This window comes from Rhamphochromis sp. 'chilingali', assembly GCF_963969265.1.
Source record: "Rhamphochromis sp. 'chilingali' genome assembly, chromosome: 20".
In the NCBI taxonomy this organism is placed as follows: domain Eukaryota; kingdom Metazoa; phylum Chordata; class Actinopteri; order Cichliformes; family Cichlidae; genus Rhamphochromis; species Rhamphochromis sp. 'chilingali'.
In genome coordinates, this window is record NC_137947.1 from 8,525,044 (window position 1) to 8,552,468 (window position 27,425).

The 27,425-nt window shown below is 40.8% G+C and overlaps 1 protein-coding gene across 1 annotated transcript in view; it reads left to right on the forward strand.

The window, feature by feature from the left end:
* The first annotated feature begins 1,871 nt into the window (after nt 1–1,871).
* plpp4 (phospholipid phosphatase 4) overlaps nt 1,872–27,425 on the forward strand; it is a 49,268-nt gene continuing 23,714 nt past the window's right edge. The window contains exon 1 of the mRNA XM_080868680.1: nt 1,872–2,379. Coding sequence (XP_080724806.1) covers nt 2,291–2,379 — 89 coding nt within the window. The 5' untranslated portion in view covers nt 1,872–2,290. The remainder of the gene's footprint in view (nt 2,380–27,425) is intronic.

Here is a 27,425-nt window from a genome sequence, read left to right on the forward strand (position 1 = left end):
ATGTTTTTCCTCACAGAGTCTTCAGCTTTACTTTCCTTGAAAAGACATGCTTTCAAATGCACATCTTATTTAGCCCTGTAGTACACAATGCTGGAAAAACAGCATCAGACTTCAGACGTCCATATTTAGATCAGAATGTGTAAATGCTGCCCACGTAATAAAATGACTCTGTGTGCAAATGAACCAGACTTTTTTTTTTTAAAACAATAAAAGTGTAATGAGAAGTGAGGTTCAATAAAGTGAAGAACTCGGGGAATTGATTCAACCAATCTCTGTGTGGCGTGATGAGTCACTCTGTCTCAGAGAATATGCACCCATACCCATGGAAGCGATTAGGAGCACTTTGTAATGATGCCTTCAACTTTGATTTATTGAAGTACAACCTGTTTTGGAGTGCGCTATATGTCTAACCTTGAAGGGTAACCAGAACCTCAGGGAATGTGACTCACAGTCTACATTCCAGAAAAGTGGAAGGGGGAAAACTTGGAGATGGGTCACAAAAACACATAAATGAAAGTGTGAATTGTGTTTAAAGAAAATGAAAAAGCAAAGTTGAAACAAAAAGGAAAGCGGTGTATTTTTACACAACTCGAATGTTTGCTTTTTGGCAACAAAAAGCCACCATGGCATCAACCAGACAGAACAAACTTCTTTTTTTCTCTATCCAATAATTTTTATGTCACCCTGTGTTGATGCTTGGAAAGTCTGTAAAGCCTGTCTGGCACGAGTGAATCAGCTAAATCACAAGTCCTGTGATGCTGCGAGATAAAAACAATGTTGATAGCTTGTAATAAACATGCCAGGTTCTCTAAAAGCTGAAAACTCTGATGGCTGGCAGAAAGCTTTGAAGTTGGAGCTCACCTACCAACCTACCACCATCTCGCTTCTCCTCTTGTTTTGTTCTTATTAGGGAACTGGCAAAGACTCCAGGCACATCACCTAGAATTCAAATGTATGAAAAAAAGGGAATACATCAAAACCTCTGCTGTGCATCTGCGTGTATAAGAGCGTGCACCCATAGCCTACATTTATTTATCTTAGCTACACATAGCTAAAGGGATGCCTTGTTAACCAAGCAAGATGCAGACTTTCTATTTCGTCCCAGGTTGCAGAGCTTGTGACCCAGAAAGAAATCTGTGGTCTGGGGCTTTCTCTTCAGTGGTCTCTCCCTCACGGCCTATAACACGCATTCAAATGCACACAGCGGCACGTTTCAGACTGGCAGGTAATGCAGGAAGGCCAGCTTTAGAGGGCATAAAATATTCATGTGTGTCTATAAAAGGCTGGCAAGGTTTCCTGGCTCACAGGTATTGCTGCTGTCTGTGCTTCTTCATCACTGCCTGACTGCTTAGACCCTGAGGTGCTAGATTTGTCATAGGGTATGATTGGACAGTATGTGGAAGGCCCAACAGAGAGAAAGTCCCTCCGCCCCTCCCAAAGTGGTCTTCTTTTGTTCCAGGATTGCAATATCATGTGTCAGTAATATCAGGTAAGCCTGATACCGGTGTTGATGGATTAGTTCTACTAGAGTTGTAAAGGGTCTGGTCATGAACACCTGCCCAGATTGTGCCAGCGGAGGGTCGCCCTGCTTTGTGTCGCTTTTACAGCCAGTGGGTCATTGTAGTCTGTGAAGAGATGTTGGTTCAAGGTCTCTTTAGTGCAGAGCAGACAAGAAGAAACATGGAGGAGTGTTGGACATGAGCACTCGAGCCTTTCTTTTCCTCCCATGAGTGTCTGTGTGGTGTTCCAGAAACTTCTAGTCATCTGAATCTCCAAAGTCAAACGCAGAGGATGAGAGAGAGGGAGAGGAAGAGAGAGAGAGAGAGAGAAGAGAGAGCGAGACCCACACCACACAAGCTCGCTGACGCTCTGAGTATCTCCCTTTTACTTTGCAGCCTCCCATCACTTCCCTCTCTGTGCTGACCCACACCTGTACCTTCTCCCAAATCGGCTGATATCTTCTGGCCCCGAACTCCAATCTTAAATTAAGAAACTGATGGAGTGGAAGAGGAAGAGTTTCACTCGATAGAAGAGCAGCTGTCAGCAACAGAGTTGCTTTAAAGAAAATCGCCCGAGGGGGACAGAAACAGACGGGGACGAGCGGAGACAGGCGAAGGAGCGAAAAAGAGAGGAAGACTGCTTCAGGTGACCGAGTTGCAATGGAGGTGCACGGCATGCGCGATTAGGGAGCGCTGGGCTTTTGTTAAGGTGGATTACAAAAGTGAAAAAGCCTCCAGAACTGACCGGGACCGCCTTTTTTCTGCTTGAGTTGACGGATTGTCTCCGAATCATGAACGTGTCGCCTCCAGACCGCAGGAAAAACATGCGAGAATTGGCTCTGGAGATTGGCATCAGAGTTCTGCTTTTCGGAGTTTTCGTGTAAGTAAAGGCTCCAGCAGCTGAGTTATCTGAGAAACACCGAAAACATTCAAATTAATAACAAAAATAATAATAATGAAAAACTGCCTGGCAACTACGCGCGTCTTGGCGATGACATTCATTTTCGTCACTGATGTTATACATATGCCTTTCCATTATTTCGACACAGAAGTGTTGTGTTCAGGTTTATGTGCCGCGGTGTGGTGCTGAACGAACAGGTCCCCGTGCTTGTGTGTGTGTGTGTGGCGGTAGCTGCGGTTCAGCAGCGTGGACAGACCGCTGTCAAACCAGCAGCAGACCGACGCTGTGGTTAACAGGTTGCAAAAAACAAAACAAAAAAAAACAACTTAAATCTCCACCAGAATAGACTTTCTGTTATGAGCGCGCTCTGTACTGACTCTTATGAAAGAACTAGTATTTAGTTTCTTTGGATCACAGCCGGTTAGAGAGCTGCAGCGACAGCTCATCTGACCGTTTCACCAGACACGACACAGTAATCTAACTAAGCACACAATGATGAAATGATACTTTGCCCCCCTTTTTTTCTGTGAAGCTTCTTCCTCGCAAGCAAAAACTAACATAAATAGGTTATAATTGTTTGTCTATCTTGGAGCTATTAAGCTCCAGGTGCATCATGATTTTATCATTTACCATTTTGCTTATTTTTATGCTCGATATCATCTCAGTTGAGCTACAAGTCCCGATATCTACAATGCATCCCCTTGCTGCATCTTTTCCATTTATGGGAAAATAAAAGAAGAAGGAAAAAAAAGAAGAAGACGCTCCTCTCATTTTGGAGTGTGTAGACACAGTGCGTGCATTCCGTGTGTGTCATTAATATCTATCTCTTGGCTAAGTGGTCCAACTCTGTGTGTGCTCTCACAGCAGACGGATTATCCGGCCAACAAGAGCCTGATGGTGTGTCCTGATTGTGTTTGACATGGATAAACTCAGATAGAGAGATGAAAAAAAAGCATAAAGTATCTTGGATATGCCCTTTGTATATTTGAATGTGATACTAGGCTCTAGGATTTGCTTCTGTGAATCTGTGCCACATTGAAAGAAAAATGCAGTTTCACACAATACAATCTTCATCATCATCATCATCATCATCATCATCATCACGAGGCAAGTGTTGTATTGTAGCACAGAAGCCCCAGCCACAAAGCACTTGATCACCTTAATGAAGTGAGTTTTACTCCCCATATTCCCTCTACACTGCACAGAGCTTTAATCTGCTTCTGATAACACTCAGTCTCCCCCATCAGTACACTTGATCTACCCCTAATAGGATATTACAGTTTTTTCTGATTGCTTAAGCACATTTTTTGTAACTATTGGCTAATTTTGCAAAACTCTTCACACAAATAAGAAAACCTGTCACCCAATAATCAAAACATTGTAGTTCTCTTGCAAAAGCAAACACAGCTAGATTAACTCTTCACACCTTCGTAAAAATGGTGTTTCCGTATCAAACAGTACACACAAGCCATCATCTACTAAGCACACAATGCGCCAACTGCACACTGATGGTATGAATATAAAACACATCTGGCTTTTGCTTTCTCTGTGCACAAGGTAGGCTATGTCAGTTTGAGCTCATACTTCTGTCATAGATCCATAAGCATAGAGGGATCCAAACTTCAAGTACTGGTGTTTATTCAAACACATCAAAACAAACACAAGTGTTTATTTCCAAGTATAGGATTATTTGCAATCGCCATAATGACTATATGGGTTACTTGGTCTGCAGTGAACATGCTTCCTCTGCCCCAGCATCTGGTCATCTAGCAATTCTGTAAAGTAACAATTTCAGTATTTTTACATCAATGGTATTGGTGTGTTTCTCATTGGCATATGGCAGTGCTACAAATCTTTGTGCGAAGTGACTGTACTAACCGATTCTCATTTCAAGATGTCCCTATGGTACTTGCTACAGTGTAGCGGCTCGAGTTAGGCTGGACCCGTTGGCCAGCTACCCTCAGGGTCATTCCACGGTTGATTACATGGTCCACTATTGTAGCTCTGATGTCATCAGCAATTCTATTTCTTACTCTTCCTACCCTTCCTCTCCCCCCTCCTCATCTTCCTCTCCCTCCTCCTCGTCTTCCTCTTGCTCCTCCTTGTCCTTGTCGTCCTCTTCATCCTACTTCTTCACCTCCACGTCCTCTTCCTCGGCCTCCTCTACTTCTCACTCTTTCTGCTCCCTCCATTGTACTCCGCACACACAGCTTACCTGTATTATAGTGCTTAGGCTGATTGCAAAGTGAACTAATTATCTAAAAAAGTTTTCACATGTGAAAGTGTGCCAGACAGTTGGCAAATTAGTGTTAATGATAGCCATACATGTGTATACTTTTGCTAGGAGTGTGTTGGAAATTTGGTAATTGAGTGTTGTGCAGTGAATTGTGCCTACAGTTTTGCAAAGCGTGTGTTACAAAATTGCAAACTGAGTGCAAAGCAGTTTTTGTGCTTTTAGTTTTGCAAACTCAGTGAGTGGTTTTGCTATAAGTCTGAATAGTTTTAGAGATTGTGCTACAGGAATCACAGTTAGGGTTTAAGCATTCAGAAAAAACTGTAAGAGCAGGATGGTTACCGAGCATCACGTTCTTCTATGAGACAGTGCACACACACAGACATGCACTGCATGTTGTTCAGCTTTGGGAAGGTTGTTACTTTCCTGCTGGGCTACATTTGATACCGATACCTTGGATTAAATAGGATTAACTAGTGACAAAGCTGGTGAACCAAGAAGCCATAGAAGCCAGATTCCTTTGTTTGCTGTTCATTTTGATTTGATGGATACAGAGTGCCAAATTTTAAGAGCAAGTTTCAATCGTGTATTCAGAGAAGGGAGAATTTGATCTTCTGCGTTTCTTTGGGGCTCAAAGTTATTGTTGTATCGAACAAGTTTTATTTCAGCAGACCAGATAGAGTCGCCCTCTGGCCTCGAAGGGCAGCGGATCCTGTTCGTATCTAACCTCAAAGACTGTGGTGAAGGCAGGATAATTGGGGTCAACTAGTTTCTGTTGTTTTCTCCGCTGAAGGTGTAGAGGACAGGTTTTGGCTGCCGCTATCCGTGCCTGCTGTGCGGTGTAGGCTTGGTGTAGGTGTAATGCACTGTATTTTTATCTTGGGAAGAAAACGACAGTCTCATCTGTGCATGTTTGCCAGGGAGAGTTACCAGTCGTCTTAAATTTAGTTTCACAACTTGGTGTTTTCTTCCTCTGCAGCTCACTCTTGAATTTGACAAACTAGAAGGAAAATGAAGAAAAGATTTTTGCTCATTTTGCTGTTCATATTCTTTCATAATTGTGAACATGTACCGAGGGGAAATGAATGAATTCATCCTGAAGTAGGTCTAACGAGCAGATATGAATGCATCAGAGGTGTCTTTCCCATATGCAAGTTTGGTAATTCGGTTTGTCTTTGATTCTGATTAAATAATGCTGACTGTGGCAAGGAAGTTATCCTCTCTGCTTGACTGCCCACCCACACAAACAGTGGACTTTAATCCTAAGAGGCTTGAAATCTCTGCATTATTCACATCCAAATTTTTCCAAAGACAGCCTGCCTTTAAGGGAACGTTACTTTCTATTTGCCCTTGCTTGCCAAGCTGCTGTCTGTTCCAAGCCTCGGGAGATGCAGTGACCTTAGTGAGAGGCTGAAAGTGTGACTTTGGGTTGGCCCTGTGCTATGAAACCACTAATGCCATGCAGTCATCATAGGTTAGCACCCCAGGAGTCACGCATGTCTTATTCTAAAGGGATATGATCTCTGACATTAGGCAAAGTATAAAACAAGAGAAACACAAATAAACACAAAGATAAAGTCCTTTTTTAAAAAAAAAAAAATCTCTAGTTAAATGCTCAGCAAAGAAGGAGAGGATAATGAGATTGGTCTTATTTCCCTTTCCTTGTAATCCAGAGCGCAACAAGCAAGAGCTTAGACAAATACCAAGGACTCATTTCTTCCTTGAGTGGTTGTGTGACAGAGCTCGTGTCCTCAATCAAGCAATACAAGCTTGAATTTTGTCAGTGTGTTTGTCCCGAAGCTCATAGTCGGACAATTGAATAAGCACGTCCCATAAATACCCGAACACTGCTTGCAAGCAGAACAGGCGACAAAAGCAAGAAAGACAGAGACAAAAAGAAAGAGACAGAAGAGGAAGATAAGATGGAGGACACACAGTTAGGGAGATCTAGATTGTTGAGAGATTTTCAAGATTAAGACCTGAGGCTCAGAAAATAGATAGGCACCATAACAACCGTGAGAACCCGTATCAAAGCAATCTAAAAGCCTCTTGATTGCCCAGAGAAGATGGCTGCTATTTTACAGGCTGTCATACACAGCAAAACAGAGTAGATCTGTTTGTGCCAGAAGCAACAATTTGGAACCAGGCAGAAATTACTTATTTATTGAAGAAAATTATGGTGATAAAAAAGGATTATTCTTAATTGCATGCATTGGTAATGAGGCATACTAATGTGTGATCTGAAGCTGGCATCAGCCATTAGATCATTTTTTGATATGCAGTGTCATGAAAAACTATTTGCCCCCTTCCTGATTTATTTTTTTAGTATTTTTCATTAGTATTTTTTGCACATCTGTCACACGTACATGTTTGAGAGCAAAAGGTTTTTAATATTCGACAAAGATAATCCGGGGAAATACAAAATGCACTTTTTAAATATTTCTTAAATGAAAGAAACTGTCTACACCCCCCTATTCATATGTGGAAAAAGTAACCGCCACCTCGTGTTAAATCATGAAATAACTGCGTAACCACAATTTTTGGAAAGCTGAGTCACTCACAGGCCTGATTACTGCCAGGCACGTTGAATCAAGAAGTCCTTAAACAGAATCTGTCTGATGTAGGCTAAAAGATACCAAAACGCAACCATGATCTAAGAAACTCTGGAGGAGATGAGAAACAAAAACTTTGACAACAGTCACTCTGGAAAGGGTCACGAAGCCAGTATTTAAGGCTCTGGGACTCTAACCATGGTGTGAGCCATTATCCACACATGCAGAAAACTTGGAGCAGCAGTGAATCTTCCCAGGAGTGGCAAGCCTACCAAAATTACTCAACAACTCATCCAGGAGGTCACAAAAGAACCCAGAACAGCATTTAAAGAACTGCAGGCCTAACTTGCCTCAGTCAAGGTCAGAGGTCTTGTTTTACATTTGCCAATAAAAGTCCTTGATGATCACCAAGACTTTTGGGAAAATGCTCTCTGTACTGACGAGACAAAAGTTGAACTTTCTGGAAGGTTTTTGTAATATAGCATTTGATGGTCTGATGATCTGGGCAATTTTGCTGCTTCAGGACCTGGAAGACTTACCATAGTTCTAAAAATTTGCTCTCTATCAGAAAATCCTGAAGAAGAATATCTGACCATCAATTCATCCCCTGAAGCTCAAGCACACTTGGTTTATTAAACAGATTTAAATCTGAGATCCTTTTTTTTTTTTTTTTTTTTTTTGCCTGTCCCATTTGGTTCTTTAGCCATCAGAATTGTTGTCTGAAGACCAACAAGGATACCCAATGGATTTACTTTGCCAAATGGATCTTCGTGGCATTGCCGTATTGGTCCATTTGGTCGATCTTTGTTTTTATTATTTATTATATTTTATTTTCAGATGTTACAGACGGGACAGACATGAGTGAGGGATAGGAAAGGGAGAAAGAAAGAGGAAGGAAAGGAAAAACAGAAGGGGAGAGGGACAGTGAGAAAGGGGGGGAGAAAAAAAAAAAGAATCTCCTGGATCACCTGTTGAGAGAAGAATAGAAAACAAGCAAAAAAACAAAAAAAAACAAAGCAACATACTAAACACAACACCATCGCATTAATCTAGCTAAGTGTAAACAGCAGTAAATACTAAATATTCAATGTTGTTGTGCAGTACGCAGGACAGATGTGCTTCGAAGTAGCAGCCAAGAAAGGTATAATTTAAGTCTACGAGCAGTGAACACCTGTGTGCATACCTGTGTGGATCAGCGCGCTTGTATTCCAAAGGTTTCTCCATGTAACGATCTGCTAGGGAGTGTGGGGGGGGGGGGGGCATAGCCCCGTCCTCCAGGGTATGAAGCGGGTATGGAGGAGATCAAAACTCCAGACATCCAGAGGCCCCCAGAACACAAGAGACCATAGAAGACCAACAGAGGGGCAGCCGCGCCACTGTCCCAGAAAGAGCTGAGGAGAGTCCCAGATGAGGGCTCACTCAGCAGCCGCGGAGCAGAAGCCAGGGGGAGTTGCAGTGACGCGCCCGTGAGCTCCGCCGGCAGCCAGCTGTGCCTGAGTGACCGAGCCCCAGGCCGAGAGGCCGGGGGCACCCCACCTCCGAAGTGGCCCGAGCGAGCCCCAGGTTCCAGGCCCCGATAAGCGGCCGCCAAGGAGTGAGCCGGTGTGTACCTGGACGCCCACCCCCAGACACAAAGAACCACCAACGCACCGACACCTGAGGGAGGCCGCCACCGGCAGGGGAAGTGGTGGAGGGGTGGAGATAGGCCTCCAAACCTTGGAGGGCCTGAGGTGTCCCCAGAGAGGTGGTGTCTGATACCCAACCTGACATATAGACACAGACATACAGGCACACACAGATACAAACATCCATTCCCCCCCTCATGCTCTCATATGCACTCACTCCACACTCAACCAACGTGGAGACAGACATAAAGAGACGCTGTACACACGATCACACTCCCCAAGCATACTCTACAAACCGGGTCTAGGTACCCTTGCCCCTGGAGGGGGGAACTGCACCCAGACCCAGGTGGTGTTACCCTTTTCCCTGCGGTGGGGAGAGGCAGACCGCCCCGACTCCGTAGCAGCAGGGAGGCCCCACACTCCAGACCGCAGTCGGACGGCCAACTCCTCCTAGCCCCCCCGCTCCAGCAGGCCGCAGAGAATGGGGGTGAGAGAAGACTCCAAACCTCCCTCCACCCGCTCATTGTAGTGTTGATGCATGTGTGTTCTAAGGTGCAATTAAAACCCAGGAGGGCATGGAGCTACCTGCCAAGAAGCAGCAGGTAAGCGCATAGTCCCTCCTGATAGCCCTCAATGTCTACGTGTATTTAAAATTGAGAGGTGGGCAACGACGCCAGGGGTGAGGTGTACACCCTGATGGTAATATGGACTCCGTGATTGTGCCCACCCCCAGGCCCCTGCAGGCCTAACTTGCCTCAGTCAAGGTCAGAGGTCTTGTTTTACATTTGCCAATAAAAGTCCTTGATGATCACCAAGACTTTTGGGAAAATGCTCTCTGTACTGACGAGACAAAAGTTGAACTTTCTGGAAGGTTTTTGTAATATAGCATTTGATGGTCTGATGATCTGGGCAATTTTGCTGCTTCAGGACCTGGAAGACTTATCATAGTTCTAAAAATTTGCTCTCTATCAGAAAATCCTGAAGAAGAATATCTGACCATCAATTCATCCCCTGAAGCTCAAGCACACTTGGTTTATTAAACAGATTTAAATCTGAGATCCTTAAACAGGCCCCTTGTGTTCAAAAAACCTCCAATATAACAGAACTAAAACACCTCTGCAAAGAAAGTGGGCCAAAGTGACGTGAAAATTAGTCATAGCCTGTTATCACAACCAGCTGATAGATTTAGGAGGCAGTTTCTTTTTCACACAGGGCCAGAGAGGTTTGGATTACTTGTTTCCCTTAATAAATAAAATCATAATTTAAAAACTGCATTTTGTATTTACTCGGGTTATCTTTGTCTAATATTAACATGAGTTTGATGCTCTGAAACATGAAAGTGTGACAAATATGCATAAAACTAAGAACTCAGGAAGGGGGTAAAATGCATTTTCACAGCACTGTAGTTGCTGTCAAATGAGGTTAGATGCAAGTGTATTGAAATAACACAATTCATCCCTCAAAACAGTGACTGCACATCATTCCCCATCTCAGAGGAAAGTTTAGGCAGTAGCGAGATACAGCCCAGAGCGTTAGCCAGTCTCAGAGATGATGGGGAGGAGCAGAGTCTTGAAAGAAACTTGGACTTTTTGAGAATAAACAGATTGTTTAGTCAACACGTCTGTTGGATTAAAGGTACTTTCAGCTGCTCAATATTTTCCCGAGGGTGGATCTGCATGTTTGATTTGGCAGAGATTTTTCACCATTTTACACCAGATGCCCTTCCTGACGCTATCCTCCCGTTTATCTGGGCCTGTGATCCCCTGAGGCTGGGTTTATTTCTCCTGCCGGTTATAAACTAGGGATCTTTCACGTGTAGAAGTGAACGTGTTATCGGATTAATGGTTAAAAAGAGAGACAGAAAAAAAAGAGCGATGCAGAGTTTAAACTAAGCTGTAATCCTGATATAATTAGTCCTGGTTGATTACCATGACTGCAGTTTAATGATACAACAATAATTCCTTAAACATCAAACACAAGTGGAAATACAGGTGACTCTGTTTTTAGTGCAATTAGCTCACTTTGGTTTTATAAAGATGTCTGATCTGATCTGGATCTGATCTCACGCAGCACATAGTACAAAGAGCCGTTGTGCACAGCGAATCACATCGCCGATGATGACCCTGTAGAGGAGGATTCAGCCAGTCACCTACAGCTCTTCATCTAACCACTCCTCTAACCTGTGCCTGCGCCGTCTCGTTCCATTAAAAATTTAATGGACCGCTAAAAAAAAAGAAAAAAAAGATTGTTGATAAGCAGTCATAGTCAGCACTTACTTCAGTGCAAAACACATTGCAGTTTTTAAATCTTTCATAATTAATCCCTCATGTTTTGCCAGTCCAACGCTTTTAATGTGAGGCAGCATATTCTCTTTACATTAGCAGTAGCTTAATACTCTTACTTGGCAGTCTCCTGGTCCTCGTTTGAAGAGAAATAACAATAGACGGCGAGGCTGTTATCAGTGGTGTGGAGAATTTTTCTTTGTTTTTAATTACATGCATGCATAGTTTTCTTGTGCAAGAATACCCTCTGTGCTTGGAAAATCTAAATTCTGCACGGGTCTTTTCGTTGCATCCAACAAACATTACATTACATCAAGAGTGATTATAGAATGTAAATGAAAAGGAGCTGGAAAAAAAAGCTATAATAAAAATGGGGGTCTGAGATCATGAAAGCATTAATGTAATAAAAGATTATAACTTTAAAGTGGTGTGGACACTAAAATATTCTTGGCCTTTCTCCCGAACTCCACTCACAGAAACGGTAGAAATAGTGTAATTATTTTAATATAAGATGTCAGTAAAGAGATTTTTACCCAGAGGGCCACAGGTGTGAGTGCCAAAGCCATAATATAAAGTGCTGAATTTTAATCCTTGTAATCAGAAAGAGCCGACCCCCAAAATAGACACAGTAAGTCTGCAGCTTTGCAGCCTTCAGCTCTTCGTTTTATTCATCTGTCTATATGGTTTAGTCCAAACGCTTTTTCCCCACGGGCAAAATTTCTAAGAAAACAAGATCACTCCTGCACAGTACACAGTGGGTAATGGCAAAGAGAGGGAGTAAATTCTGCAGTCCACTAAGTCCAGTGTGGAGCATTTAGACTCAGATACAGTGTTCAGAATTTGGATGACTGAACTAGAAATACAGACAAGCAAGAATTGGGGTAGCAAACGTTGACTGGTGAGAAAGAGGACTCCAGAGGGATGCTGCTGTTGTACTATTTGCCTGTATACATATTTATTATGTTCGGCTGTGGACAAACATGACTTCTCAACACTGACACATCGCCGTCTTCAGTCATCTGCCATTTGTGTAAATTTCATAATACCCGTCTTCATAATTATAATATATTCTCCTCGCCTTAATTTTTCCTGCTACCACATTTGAAGCACTGAGTCACGGGTCATCCAACCTGTGACCCTCATTATCTTTGAGATGAAGAAAGAATTGAGATTGCATGTTTGACTACTGACTGTAACAAGGCACTGAAATACTTCCTGACTCGATAACACAAACAGACCGAGTCAGCAAGCGGTGACTGAAACAGTGTGACCTCAGTAGTGTTCCCTTTGTACATCTTTGTCTGAAGAGCCCAGGGAGAGCACCCAATGTTGTGCTTGATTGTATAAGCTATATTCGACACAGTAACTTAATCCCTAAATGTGTAGGTTTAATAAAGTGGCAGTTTATTCAACAGTTTCGAATTAAACCAAAAAACTATATGAGTGAAAATACAAAAGAGACAACGTCAGACTATGTGAGGTAATTTTAAAAAGAAATCACATTTTGGATGTGATTGTGATTAGTGACCATGGTGAATTGGGAATCTGAGTGGTGTGAGAAGATTTGAGAAAAGATTAGCAGAAGGAAAGCTCTATTAGCAAACGAGGCAGATGCTGCAGCAAAAATATCCATGAATCCAGCGAGAGCAGAGGCAGCTGACTCTCACACCAAGACCAGGGAATCCCTGACAGCTCAGTCTGTCACCGCTCTAAGCTACTCTGGCATTTCATTCTCCACAATCGTTTGATCAGCTCATTATGTCTTGCTGTCCCTGCTGTCATTTTTCCAAACCCGTATCTTTATCCCTCCATGGGTAGCAGATTGCTCAGTTACTCTCTGTGTGTCCTTTACACCAGTCTGCCTTAAAGGGGTACTGCAAGTCGCTTTGTGAAGATTGCCTTGTGGGTCAACTTACCTGTTAGAGGAAATTTACTGTAAGAAAAAAAGTCAAACAGTACTATGCAACAGTCTTGAGCTGCCCTTCATGTCTTTATTTTCTGGTAGGAAAATTAATCAGAACACATGCAAACATACACAGAGATACAGTATAAAAGGAAAAAACTGGGTTTGTACAGTTCTTATGAGCTTGAAGATGAATATTTAGTTTGACCACATATGAACTCTCTTAGGTGGCCTTGTTTCTCTGTCAAGCTGATTCAACACTACTTCAGTAAAGTTGAGGTCCGGGCTCTGGGGAGACCAAATCCATGACTGATAGTGTTCATGATGGTTTTTCAATTCAGTTCAATTCAATTTTATTTATTATGCGCCAAATCACAACAACAGTTGCCTCAGCTCGCTTTATATTGTAAGGTAGACCCTACAATAATACATACAAATAAAAACCCAACAATCATATGACCCCCTATGAGCAAACACTTTGGTGACAGTGGGAAGGAAAAACTCCCTTTTAACAGGAAGAAACCTGAACCAGGCTCAGGGAGGGGCAGCCATCTGTGGCAACCGGTTGGGGAGAGAGAAGGAAGACAGGATAAAAGTCATGCTGTGGAAGAGAGACAGAGATTAATAACAAGTATTTTTCAGGTGTTTTTCTGTCCAGGTTTGCCTTTACTGCATTGGCAGTGTGTTTGGAATCACTGTAGTGCCGCAAAATGAAGATGTTCTGAATCTGATGCTTTTCAGATGGTACTGCACGGTGGATCAAAATCTGATGCTACTTCTTGTGTTCATAATTCCATCAAGATCCACTGGCACCATGACCATGACACAGCCTCCAGTGTTTTACTGGATTCATCACTCCATAAGACCTGTTTTAACTGATTAACATTCCAGTTCTTCTGTAATTAGAAATACTTTAGCATTTTCTCCCTATAGCCTAAACCAATGGCTAAAATTGGTTCTTTGCTAAGTTGTCTGTTTTGTGCTTCATCCCTTGAGTTAGGTGCCTTTTTTATGCTCGTAACAGTGTTAAAAGAGGATTAACAAACAATAAAATATTGCCTGGACTTCAGGTACAAGGACTGAAAATGAATAAAAAAAACAATATTTTATGAATGTCAAACTCTCATCTTTGACACGTTTCATGGATTCAGCTAAATAAACTGGAAAAATTATGTGATGTGACAGTGGCTTTTATTAGACGAGGCAGCTAACACATTCATGTTCACTTGGATGCATAGGTCAGTGTTAAGTGGCCAAAAAACCAACAAAAAACCCATCAAAACAAAATAAAGAAAGAGAAAAAAACTATTGCCTGAAAATAGCCAAGTACACGGAATTAAAAGGAGCAAAATACCCGCCAAAGTCCAAAGAAAACCTTCTGAAAACCTTCAGAAAGCCTGGAGAACTATTCCTCTTTCAGTGCACTTTAAAGAATTACAAACAAATATGGCTTCTTGGAAAGAAAACATTAAGAAATGAGGGGTGGCTCAAGACTTTTGCACATTACTGTAGGAGAAGCAGAAAAACCCTTATTCTAGCTAACAATAAATCAGATTACAGATTTTTGAGTTATTTTTTGTCGTGAATTTACGACATCTGAAAACAGTTCCAACTTTTACATCCACTCTGAGTTCAATGTTGTTGTCATGCGCCTTAATAATTTATCATATAACACAGAGTTGCACTTTTCCTCCCAAATCTAATTCCCAGCCTTCCCACTGCTCGTATTACAAAGTGAAAATAATAAACTTAACCAGTTTCCATCATTGTACTGGGGGGGTCTTAAAAGTCAAAGAAGAATCTTGTAAAAACTACAGTAACAGCAGGGATTGTGCTTTACATGTGGCGTTTTCAGCTGGAAAAACAAAACAAATACTGGAATGTAACCACTGTTCAGAATTATGAGCTTTTATATTTTCTTATTCTTAGGGAAAAGCTCTTACTGCAACATGGTATTGTGTTCTGGTATTGCAATTTCACCATTGTAAAATATGAATGTCAATCTCAGTTCTAGCCGTAAACAAATCTTAATGTTAAAACTGTTCCTTTTGTAAAATAAAGCGGCTCAGCAATCAGGTTGAAGCTCAGAGGATGCAAATGATGGAGCTGTAATGATGTTATGAAGATAAACTGCATCACATTATTTGTTCATTTTGTGCTTCCATTCTGTTCATCTGAACATGTTCTCTAAAACTTCAAAGTTTCCCCATTATTTTAGAAGTATTTGAACCATGACTGGTGCTCGGTAGATGTAGGCTGTGATGAGGGGCAGTGCTGTGGCGCTCTGAGGTGTGGAAGTGCGGAAGTGACAGCTTCTGTCAGAGTGGAGAGGAAGGTCCCCTGCACTGAGTTACACTTCCTCCCATCACGACGTTTCTATTCTTATACCTCCCCCTGTCACTTCATCGTTTTATTGCCCCTTTCTTAGGTGATTTTTTTTCAGCCTCCTCTGTATTACTGTCATTTTCAGCATCATACTCTTATCTATATACAAAGACAGATGAGGGGCTGAGAAGATGAAAGAGCCTCCCGCCAACACACACACTAGCACATTTGGCAGTCTCCTGGCCCAAATCTTAAAATATATAACAAGCATGCTCCTCTCCTTCTGGAGAAGCCTTCATCACGTCTGTGTGTGTGTGTGTGTGTGTGTGTGTCCCTCAAGCCCCAAGCTTTTGCTGTCAGACCACTTTTTCCTTGATGAGTATTCTGTGATTTCCTTTAGAGAATACTGCAGAGTAACTGCTCACTTTTTGCCACTGTAAGGTGAATTTGTGGACAGTGTGCGTGTCATAGTTGAAGGGAAGAAACTTACATGTATATTTTGAAATCTGTCATAACTTTAAAGTAGAATGATAAACTCTATCATTCACCCATTTTCTTCCACGTATGCAATTTAGGATCACGGGCAGGCTGAAGCCCAGCTACCGTAGCACAGGAGGTGGGGTACACCCTGGACAGGTCAGCAGTCTGTCACACTAATTTAGGTTCTTTTGACTGTGGTAAGTACCTGGAGTGATCCCACGCAGACATGGGGAGAACATGCAAACTCCACACAGAAAGGCCAGATCATGGATTTGAACCGAGAACCTTTTTGCTAAGTGTTAAAGAAAAAGAAAGCCAAGTAATAATGAATGAATAGAGAACGAATAACACTGCGTTCCAGCTCACTAGATCAGAAATACAAATAAACAAAGTCTTTTCTTTTAATCTTTTCATTCTTTCTTTATTCTTCAACACTGTGGTGAACACAAAAGAAAAACAAATATTTGTATAATAAGGTTTAATGGTGGCACAAACTGTAGCATTACAATCTAATGAACTGGATTATGCAATAATATTCTGCACACTTGAGATACATAAAGCTACTTTTCCAGTTGAGTTTCTGTTTTCAGACAGTCCCTCTTATTATTATATCGCAGAATTACAGGATACCCACAGATACTGGTTTATAATTCTGTTGTAAAGGTGATAGGACTAATCGATAATGACTGGATCGAGACAGCTACGCTAAAAATCACATGCAATTTATCATCCAGCTGTCAACAGACTCAAGCTCAGTCTAACTTAACCTTTTAATGTGTAAATGCTGCACACCAAGGTGCTTCAGTTCAATTAATTATGCTGATTAGACCTTGTCACAAGACTTTGAGGTTAAAGACAGCTTGATTGAATTGTCCTTGACTCTAATTAGTGAGACTGAATGTGTATGAAGTTCTGACCTCTGTGTTTCCAGTATATTCAGTAGCTAAATTAAGGTGGCATTTTCATATACATACAGTAGTTCAACCATCATGAAGTGTAGGAACTGAATATTGTTGCCAAACCTAAGAACTTAGCCTTTTTAACTCTTCTGATATTCTGTTTGTCAAAACAGGACCTACAATTACAGGTACTAGTAATCAAAGATGTTTTAATGATTAATGCCAGTGAACCAGGATGCAGAAAGCCAGGGTTCTTTAACCCTAACACACCTACATGTATCTGTAATACACATCAATGCAACCTAAGATCAAAATAATTTAATATAATTATTTAGAATGAAAGTACATCTGAAATGACATCCAAACAAAAGACAGCAGTTAAAGGCCAGAGTAAGCCCACCAGTGGCTCCAATTATTTTGGCTGATTAGAGTGTAGAGTGCTTCTCCAGACTTGGTGTGTGTGTGCAGTCATGCTTGATCAGCATCTCTCTCACTCCCTGTTTGCTTCGCTGTCTTTAATAGCCTTATTAATGCACAATATGAAATGTCCTGTGGGTTTGGGTTTTTTTTGCCATTTGAAGTGTTTATATTTTGGGGTTTAGCTTCCTTTTGTTTTGTATTTCTGGTAATTCAGGTAAGTAATTTAGTAATTTTATTTAGAATTTATTAGTGCTGTCAGGGTTAATGCATTAACGTGCTAAAACGTGCTAATACACATTAGCGTGTTAACGCAGATCAATCCGTGTAAGGGGTTAGTCGGTGTTAACGCGTCATCGCGACTGATGTGATGAACATTTAACCCATCTGGAGCGCAGACTGACTCAAAATCCCTGAAATGTCTCTGTCAACGCATTTCGGGCAGTTTGTCCAAAGTTTGTCCATTCTGTGCTCCAGATGGGTTGATTGTGTTAAAATATTTAATCGTGTTAAACATTATGACAGCGTTAACGTGTGTAACCCCTTACCCTTACACGGATTGATCTGCGTTAGCGCGTTAATGCGGATTAGCCCGTTTTAACGCATTAACGCTGACAGCACTAGAATGTATGTTTTTAGGTTTTTGTGTTCTTGTGGGTTATTAATATTTGATTCCTTGTGTTAACTTTTTTCTTGCCTCCTCTTTGTAATGTGATTCTCCATTCAGTTACAGTTTCAGCTGTGTCTTGTTCCCACTTCTCTTGATTATATTGCTCAAGGTGTGTCATGGGCTTTGTTTCAATCCTGGATGGTTGGATAGGATTCATATTGATTTCCACTCAATTGTTGTAAGCAAGGAAATCCAACCCTTACTTTCACATTTTTGTTTAAAAATAGCATCGTCAATGGCCAGTATAAAAGGCATTTCGGTCAATAACACTGTGTTCGCCCTAGCTTCTCCTTATCAGAGTTTCATTGACTAGAGGAAAGAAAACCTTTCACTAGGATTAATGATTAACTCCTGAATGCGAGTAGGAACCCACAGCTATTGTTTGGAAATTAAAAAAAAATGAAGTGACTCCATTTTCTTGTACGTGGCCATTGATTCTAAATAAAAGATGGATGAAGCTATTTCAACAGCTCCTGATTTGAAGCCTCAAGCTTAGCATCTCGTTGTTTTGAAAGTGGACATGATGACAGATGGATGGTCTGACTACAGCTGGGCTCCTCAAACTCATACAACAGGAACTTGAATTTGCCCCTCCCAAGCATGTCATCCTTCTTGACACTAATCGGGACCATAATTACAAAATCATGTTGTATTCACTAAGTCCTGGGACAAATGTTTATTAAATTAACAAATAAATAATCCATAGATTTTTATATTGTCAGACTTCTTTTTGCAACAAGTGGAGTCACAATCCCGCTCGCCACTAGAACGAAAGCATTTTTCTTCATTGGTTTCACTTTTCAGATCTGCACATGATATATTATTCAGGGTCTCCACAATAACAATCTTCAAGAAAATGAAAAACAAAGTCATTTTTCTGAAGTGGAAAGAAAATCACATTGAAGATAAGATTCACAACAGAAAACAACAACAAAAATACCCACGAAATACTATTAAACAAATCTGAGAAAGCAAAGTAAAAGTATTACAGTGTGATAACACTGAATATATAGACTTCACAGATAGGAGATGTATCATTATTATCCTTCAGATCCATAAAAATGCGGCATCCCTCTGTGTGTGTGTATCCATGTTTGTACAAGCAGTGGACCTCATCTCCCGATGCTTTCACACTGAGTGGTATTTGCAAGGGTTTTGTACACTCACTCTTCCTTTGAATGAGCAAAAAAGCTGCACTCTCCTTCATGTTGCTGTCAACTTTAACATTTACTACAATAACCAATAAGCATGACAACAGGGATAAATGTCAGCTGTGTGTTCCAATCCCACATCTGTGTCCAATCTGTGTGAGCGATTTCTGTCGAATTCTTTCCACCTCCCTCCCTTTTCCCTTGTCTTTTTCTCTAATGCTCCAAGCATGGTTACCTTTATGCTTAACTTAATAAGCTCTGCACACACACACACACACACACACACACACACACACACACACACACACACACACACACACACACACACACACACACACACACACACACCTAACAAATTGTCTGAACTAAGCACAAAACTTATTAACTTCTGAGGTGATTGCCAATGGCAGCTATTCAGCCTGCTAAATTCATGATGTGTCTGTATAGGTTTTTTCTCATACATATAACCATCAGATTCAAAGAAGAATGCAGTGAAACCTTTTATATTAAAACATTTCAAGGTTGGCTGATAAATACACTCACGTAATTCCTATGTACATTCACCCATCAGTGGCTGTGGTTTAACCAAAGGTCACAGGATAATTATATAGAACTGTAGTGAGAGTTGCTTGGATAAAAATCTATTAGATGTACATTAGATATGAATTTTATTAGATTATATTCTTTTTCTTTTTAGGGCCAAATTAAGGGCTAGGGTTTTTTTCATTAATGTAACAAAGTTACAAAGACTCCCTGGCAGCCATCGGTCTTTTTCTTCTTCTTTGGGTTGTTCCCTTTAGTGGTTGCCACAGTGGATCATCTGCCTCCATCTAACCCCGTCCTCTTTTGTCACACCAACCCTTTACAGGTCCTTCTTCACTACATCCACGAATTTCCTCTGTGCTCTTCCTCTTTTTCTCCACAGTTGCAGCTCTATATTCATATCATTTTTTCCACAATATTCCCACTATCCCTCCTCTGCACATGTCCAAACCATCTCAGCTTTGCCACCCTATCTTTATCTCTAAAACGCTCGACCTGAGCTGTCCCTCTCATGTACTCATTTTTCACTCTTCCTGCTGTCCTTCTGTCCCACATTAAGTTTAAAAGGTTATTTTCATGTCAGTCTTTCTGAAACATCAAAGATAAGCATTAAGTAATGTTGGCTAGAATTACACTTCTTTCTAGAGCAGCGATTTTGAAGAATCACCAGTAGCAAGTGGCTTAAAAAGAAGAACATTTTGTCAACATAGTGGAAATATGTTATTTCTAAACATATTCTTTGAAGTTTAAAGAATAAAACTTATGGTTACTACGTTAAGGCCAGCAGTACCCCACTGTTTATTGAAAAATACTTACTCAGCCACATATGTATATAGTTACACTTTACATGTTACACTTAAAGGAGCTTCTCAGCCGTGGAAAACTCTACCATGAAGCTCCTGGTGCACGGTTTTTGTGCTGATGTCGATGCCAGAGGATGTTTTGAGTGCTGCACTTTTCACTCTATAATTTTATGTGGTCTGCCAATTTTTTGACTGAGTTGCTGTCGCTCCTAAACTCTTAATCTTTGCAATAATACCACACTAATAATAATGTAGAATATCTTGGAAGGAAGTAATTTCAGAAAGTGAAATTACTGATGTGTTGCAACAGTGGGGCTCCGGCTATCACAGCACCCCAATCAAATTCAGTGAGCTCTTTAGAACGACCCATTTTTTGACACACGTCTGTAAAGGCAGTTTGATTCTGCCTGTGACAGTGGAAGTGAAAACACCTGAACTCAAAGGTGTGGCCGACGTTTTTATTCATAGTAGTGCATGTTAATCATTATGCACTGCTGTGTATACCACCTCCATTTCCACAAATCAAATCTTTTGTATTTAACAGAGCCTGGAACCAGAGCCTGTTTAAAGGGAGAATATCTTTAACTCATCATTAAAGATATTGGTATGAACAAAAAGACTGTATAACATTGATGGTCACACACCTTTTTGCTTCTTGATGCTTTGCCTGTTAAGCATTGTGGCTGTTAGTAGGGATATTCCTGGGTGACTAATTTCTTCAAAGACTAAACAAAGGGGAAAAAAATAAACTAACCAACTAGTCTAAAATTTAGAAAGATGCTGCTATCAACTTAAACTGGAGAACTGTTTACTGGAAAATGTCAAAAACTCTCTAAATAAAGGCATTTGAAACAATTAATTGCATTCTTCAATAATGATTCATGCTGCTTAACCTGCCGTTGTACGATATAAATACAGCCCTACTTCGAGCCCCTCCTGGTAGATTGAACACCTCACCCTATCACTAACAGAGCGTGAGCTCATCCTTTCGCCTTTTAAAGAACTAACAGTTACAGTGTTAACAAACAGAAAAGGTGTAAATTTACAGATTTATGGTATTTCTCAACATTGATGCGCCATCTGGTGGCCGGTGGATGCATAGCATTTAGAACACAACAATTTAACTGCACTGGGCATCAATTAAAAAGTAAAATGGTTAGTTTAAACATCTAGTGTGTTTGGTACCGACTAGTGACAATAGCAAAGATTGGTCAACTAGTCCACTAGTGTTCTTTGTTAAATAATTGCTTTCTAAAAGCTTCGAGAGTTCCCCTTTAAATGACTTGAATGATCTGAGATGATGAGCAAACAGCTGGTAGCTTCAATGTTGACACAGGATAAGGTCACCCAGTCTTGTCTCCTTGATCTTTCAAATACTGCGAAAATCAAACCTTTACTGTCATTCAACCATCTTTTAGTACACACTTTGATTTTCTCCCACTTTGATCATTACAATTCACTCTTCCCGTGCATCTCTCAGTCCTCCAAAGCTTGTCACCAATTGGTGCGTAGCACAGCGGCAAGGCTGCTAACAAAATCTAGCTGGCGGTCACATATTATATCTATCCTTGCATCCTTTCACTGACTTCCGTTGAAATTTAGAATCCAATTTTAAAAATATATTGGACAGGCCCCTGCTTACATAGCAGAGCTTTTGGGAATTTTATCATTTCCTTGAAGAACAATAGCCTGTTACATATCGTAGTAGTAGTACATGGATATTTCTGTTGTTTGTCTAACAGTCGTAGTAGTTACACCTGCATTACATATTGTATGGATTAAATCAATTGGATTACAGATGTGTAGTTAGGTTTAAAGGAGTTATTATTATTATTATTATTATTATTATTATTATATATCCCAATGTGTTAAACTTTTTTTAAAAATTTTATAGGCTGATGCCTGTTGCTTCATTCCTGTGTTATAGTGAAGCCATCATTGAAATGTGTGGAATTAAAAGCCTTTGACAAGCTGCGTGCGTCAGAAATTCAGGCGACAGCATTTTATTGTAGAACAGCTCCTTGTTGCTACTGTTTTATGTGGGAGCACTGAGTGTGGCAATTTTCTCTGCACAATGGAGAGAGAGAGAGCTCAACTAATATGATGAGTTAACACCAGTGGGGTGTTAAAGTTGATGCATTTACTCAGCATGCTCAGTGAATATAAGCTTTGGACCTGTTGAGCCTGTGCAAAGCTTTCTGGCAAATCTTCAGTACATGGCAGCCTCGCTCTTCTCCTTCCTATTGTGGGTTGGTACTCTTATCTCACCATGTGCCCCCACCCCACCATGCTTCCTTCGTGTCCCTTTGGTGATGTCCTGCCAGCTTCATATGGCTGCATTTCCTAATACCTGCCTCAGATGTGAGGCTCTGACCTTTCCAAAAGTGTCTGTGGGGCTTTTATCGTGAACAGACACCTTCAGTGTTACTAAGCCAGCCCTCAGCTTTTCAATGCACCCTCTTGATTTAGCCAGTTTCAATGGGTAATTAAAAAAAAAAGGACCTAGTTTTCCACTGTATCCCCCACCAGGGTTTTGTGTGACAAGTGAAGGATTTTCTGTTTCTTTAGCCAACTTCAGACGGGATTCCTCCAGGGAAGGCAGCGCTAGCTCAGTGTCACTCAGCATCTATTTTGCTCCCCTCCTCTCTTCCCTGCCTGTGACAGGACTGATGCTATGCATTCTCGACACGTCTGGCCAAAGCCCTGACTGTAACCAGTAGCACAGACACAGAAAGAGAGGGCATGTGACACTTATTGTCCACACCAAATTCAGACTTGCAAAATAAAGAAGCCACTTGGAATTTTTTAGTATGTCTTGGAAATTCAGGTGACAGTGTTAATGCCAGTCATGGAGTTGGCTCTATAGGAACTTCTGATGGCTATATTAATATTATTAAGGGTGATTTTCCCCATAGCAGGTGTACGACCTTTGTTGTATGATTTAGTCATGTGTATCCAATCCAAACTCAAGCTGTGACTGTTTTGCTGGAAAAGGTTAAAGAACTTTTTCGCTCAGAGGCACAATGTTGCCTCAGCTCAAGACTTTCCCAAGCTTCAATTCTGTCTCCAAACTCCAGCCTTTAAACCCCCTGCCATAGCCGGTCACACAGCCTCGCCTCCAAGCTTAATGCCTTCTGTTTCCACTTGTTTCCCTGCTGTCTGGTCTCTTTGCAGCCTAAAAAAATAAATATGCAGCCTCAAATATCATTATATCCAACAGAATTTTGCCAGGTAGATCGCTGCTAGCCTGATTTAAACTTCTCTTTTGAAAGAGTGCAATTATCTTCCAGCCTTCGGTCAGTGAGCAACAGTCACACACACACACACACACACACACACACACACACACACACACACACACACACACACACACACACACACACACACACACACACACACAAACGTACACATACAAGCACGTGTTAAGTATCAAGACAGGATTGCTGTGCAGGCCCTGGTAATAAATGAAATAAAATTTGCATAATTAAATCAAGAATGTATCCTGAGTTTGTCGTTCAGCTTCGCTCTTTCTCCACTGTGAACCAGCGCTAATCCAATTCCATCATCAGCAGCGCTATATGAAATTAAAGATACCCGGTTGTCTTATTTGAATCCAGCTGTGCCAGAGGAGTTAGATTTGATTTTGCTGGAATAGCAGAGACAGGATTTTTTTTCTCTCCTATGTGGAATAAAAATTTGTAACTTAAGCAAAAACCCGTACTCGTGTTTTCCCTTTCAGCAGTGTTGAGTGTGTGTAAGCTGTGGATTTGTGATAAATCCAGGCTCACCCACTGTGACTCTCAGCCATCAATCATTACAAATTCTACTTTTGTAGGTTAAAACATCGCCAAAGCACATTTCACAGATCTGCATACCATTCATCTCATTCAGCTCTCAGCTTACTCATTCACTCTATTTCTAACAGGGGGGGAAAGTGTTTTTGACCCACTTTAAGAAGTCATTAGATACACTTCTATGCCTGAGTTGAACCGAACCAAAGAATTTAATAAAGTCTTCCAATTACCAAAAAGCTGTAAACTTGCAACTCAACTTCCAGAAAAGCTGGAGCTTTGTATAAAATTAATTAGAAAAATGTAATAACTTACAGAATATTTAAACCCTGTCTTACATTAAAGGATCCAAGGACACATATCGAATGTTGAAACAGACGTTTTTGTTAAAAAGTTAAAATTTTCAAAATTTGTTTTGCTGTCTTTATATTATTCTCAATTAAATGTTGGGTTAAATTAATTTGCAAATCACTGTGATTTTATTTACATTTCACACTGTGTCTCTTCTTTTAGAAATGACAATGGAAACTTGCCTGAAGTTTATCCAACTAAGCCATTTGGCTCTTCTGTGTGCCTTATTGCTTCACTGCATAACTAATTAAGGAACAATTCCATTACTTTTTTTTTCTCTAAATCACTTTCTGTCACAGTGGCGCAGCAGAAGAATGTATTCCCGAGGCCACGATTCTGCCCACAGTGCATTGTAAATCAAGCGCTTTCGAATAAGACGCTCATATTGTTCTTTCTGCTGTTGTATGCTAAATCTCCCAATTGTTTCAGCACGATAGAGGAAGAGCAGATGTTGGGAAATAATTTTGCTTCATTTCTTTAGCTGTGGCTGCGCTCATCAGATTTGGGATATGCATCAAGGAGAGATGGATAGGAGCCGGTGGTGATAAATTGGCCCAAATGCAGAGCTTTAACGATGAAGAATGGGCACGAGGCAAATTTCATCGCAAAAAGAAAAAATAATGTAGACATTAGTAGCATACCTTGTCTCCACTCAGCCTAAATGGCCCTATACAATTGCACAATTTGCAGAAAAATCAGACTAACCGCCTCCATTAAATCTTTCTTAAAGGTTTGTTGCCAACAATAGTTACCTTTACATATTCACCTTGAGGTCTGTTGTTGGCTTAATCTATTATGCTTTGGCCCCTGTAGAGACGTTTATCACTTTGCTCAATACTGCTCCTACAGAGGGTAAACAGAAGCTGATAAAACAAAATGAAGTACTCCCCAGGCAGCCAGCAGGCGGTGCTGAGTTCAGGGCATTTGCTGTGCCTCCTCTTTATGGGCACTTAGCTGTCTATTCTTGCCAGAGATTATGTCGGTGGGCTCAGCGGAGCCTTGATGAGTCTGCTTTTATAGAAAACTTTTTGTGGTGCATTTCCTGATGTGGTGGCCTTTTTTGTCACTGCTCCTCTGCTGCTTTTTTCTCTGTGTCTCCTCCTATAGCTTCAGATCCTGTGGTCATTTGCAGTGCCTGTTTGATCTTCTTGCAGTGAGCAGAATAAAGATGAGCATTTAACAAGAAATAAATAAATAAAAAGGCCATAATTCAGACCTTTCAGACATTTTGACCATCTGAATGTGCCAATTCTATCTTTGACGCAGCCCACCACCCCTCTCCACAGTTCTTTCACAACTTTATGAATCAGTTTGCCTGCAGATATTTTCCTGGATGACATACTGAGGACTTTTTTTTTCTCCGCATTGTCTCTTGATGCGATCAGCATGGCCCTTCCTTTATCAAACACAGAAAAGACCTTCCATCACCACCTTGTAAATGTGTTCGCTGCAGTCTGTAAATTACAATAAAGGTGAAATTAATTTCCAGGTACTTCTATCCTCAGAAAGAAGAATGAATTCTGTGTTTGACTTTTGGAGCCTAGAGCCTTAAAGTGCACATAAACTACATTGGAATTTCACATTTAAATAAATTTTATCACTTGGGGAAACAAAGAAAAAGATGAGGCAAAAAATTCAATCTGAATTTCAGGCCAAAGGAAATCCGGTGTGGGCAGCATTGATTTGTTAGAAGAGATTTGATACAAATTCTCCAAAAGAAAGAGGAATATTACATGTCCAAAAGGCATTTGATTTCGAGCTTATGAAAGCAATCATTTCCACTGAAGAGAGAGGAAAAAATGCAATGAAAATACAATGCCATAATAAAACTGAGTCGGCCATTGTCCGTTGTTTCAGAATACGGATGCAACTCAGTCAAGTTATTACTGGGGACCGAGTGGCAAAACTTCACAAGCATCCATATTGTTTTTATTCACCATCGCCTTCTTCTATTCTTCATCATCTGTCTTCTTCTGTCTATGATAGTCCTAAAGCATATGGTTAAAAGTTCTGCAATTTGACACACTGATTAGTGATAGTGGAAAACATAAGAATGGAAATCAGACCAAGTTTCATGTCTGAGCACTCTAGCACCATCAACAGGTTCAATATTGAGATTCCTTTAGGCCTCAGTCCTCGGCCACCTCTGGTTGCAAGGAACACATTTTTTATTCCCCAGCTGGTTGGAGAGTGGTATGGAACCAAAATCACCAGGTGAAGTTGGTTGCAAAGTGGGTGGAGCACCAAAAAACTCCTTGTCATTGATTTGGTCACTAGCGGTGACGTGTAGTTTGCATGGAAGACAACAGCTTCTCTGCAAAGTGTATCATAAACTGGAACAGGAGATTGCTCACCTTCAAAGTAAAATATGTGTCTTAGTGTTGCAACCAAAAGGTTTTACTTTGAAGGTAAACAATTTTTGTTTACAGTTTGCATTTTATGTGTTCATGGGTTAGCACAGTAAGCAGTTAGCCAATATTTGCAGACAGAGTGTACACCAATGTCTGTTACCTGTTACAGCAAACCAAAGCAGCTAAACAGAAAGCAAGTATTCTGGGCTTCTTCCTGAGATCTTTCCCAAAAAGTGTGTCATGTGACTAGCAGGGTTGGAGCAATAATAACAAAAACTAACTGAAACAAAAGAAGATTTTTTATGAGCCTTAATGCATTAACCATTTTTTGTCCTGGTTTAAAATACCCTGTTTCTCTTTGCATTAACTAAAAACAATCTTTAGGTTTTTTGTTTTTTTTGCCCATCCAAGACAGGTAGTATTAAGCAGTCCAGCTAAAAGTTGATGCCTACGTTTTTCTTAAGTTCTATCTGCCTGTCTGTGACTAATTCGAAGAAGGAGACTCGCACACATTTATGTGCAAGAGTAATTAGACTGGCTAACAAAACACTGGAAAGAGAAGCTTGCACTATCTCACACAGAGGAAATGTGACTTCATTCTCTGCTAAGAACACCATTACTCCAGTACATTACGTCATATAACAAATTA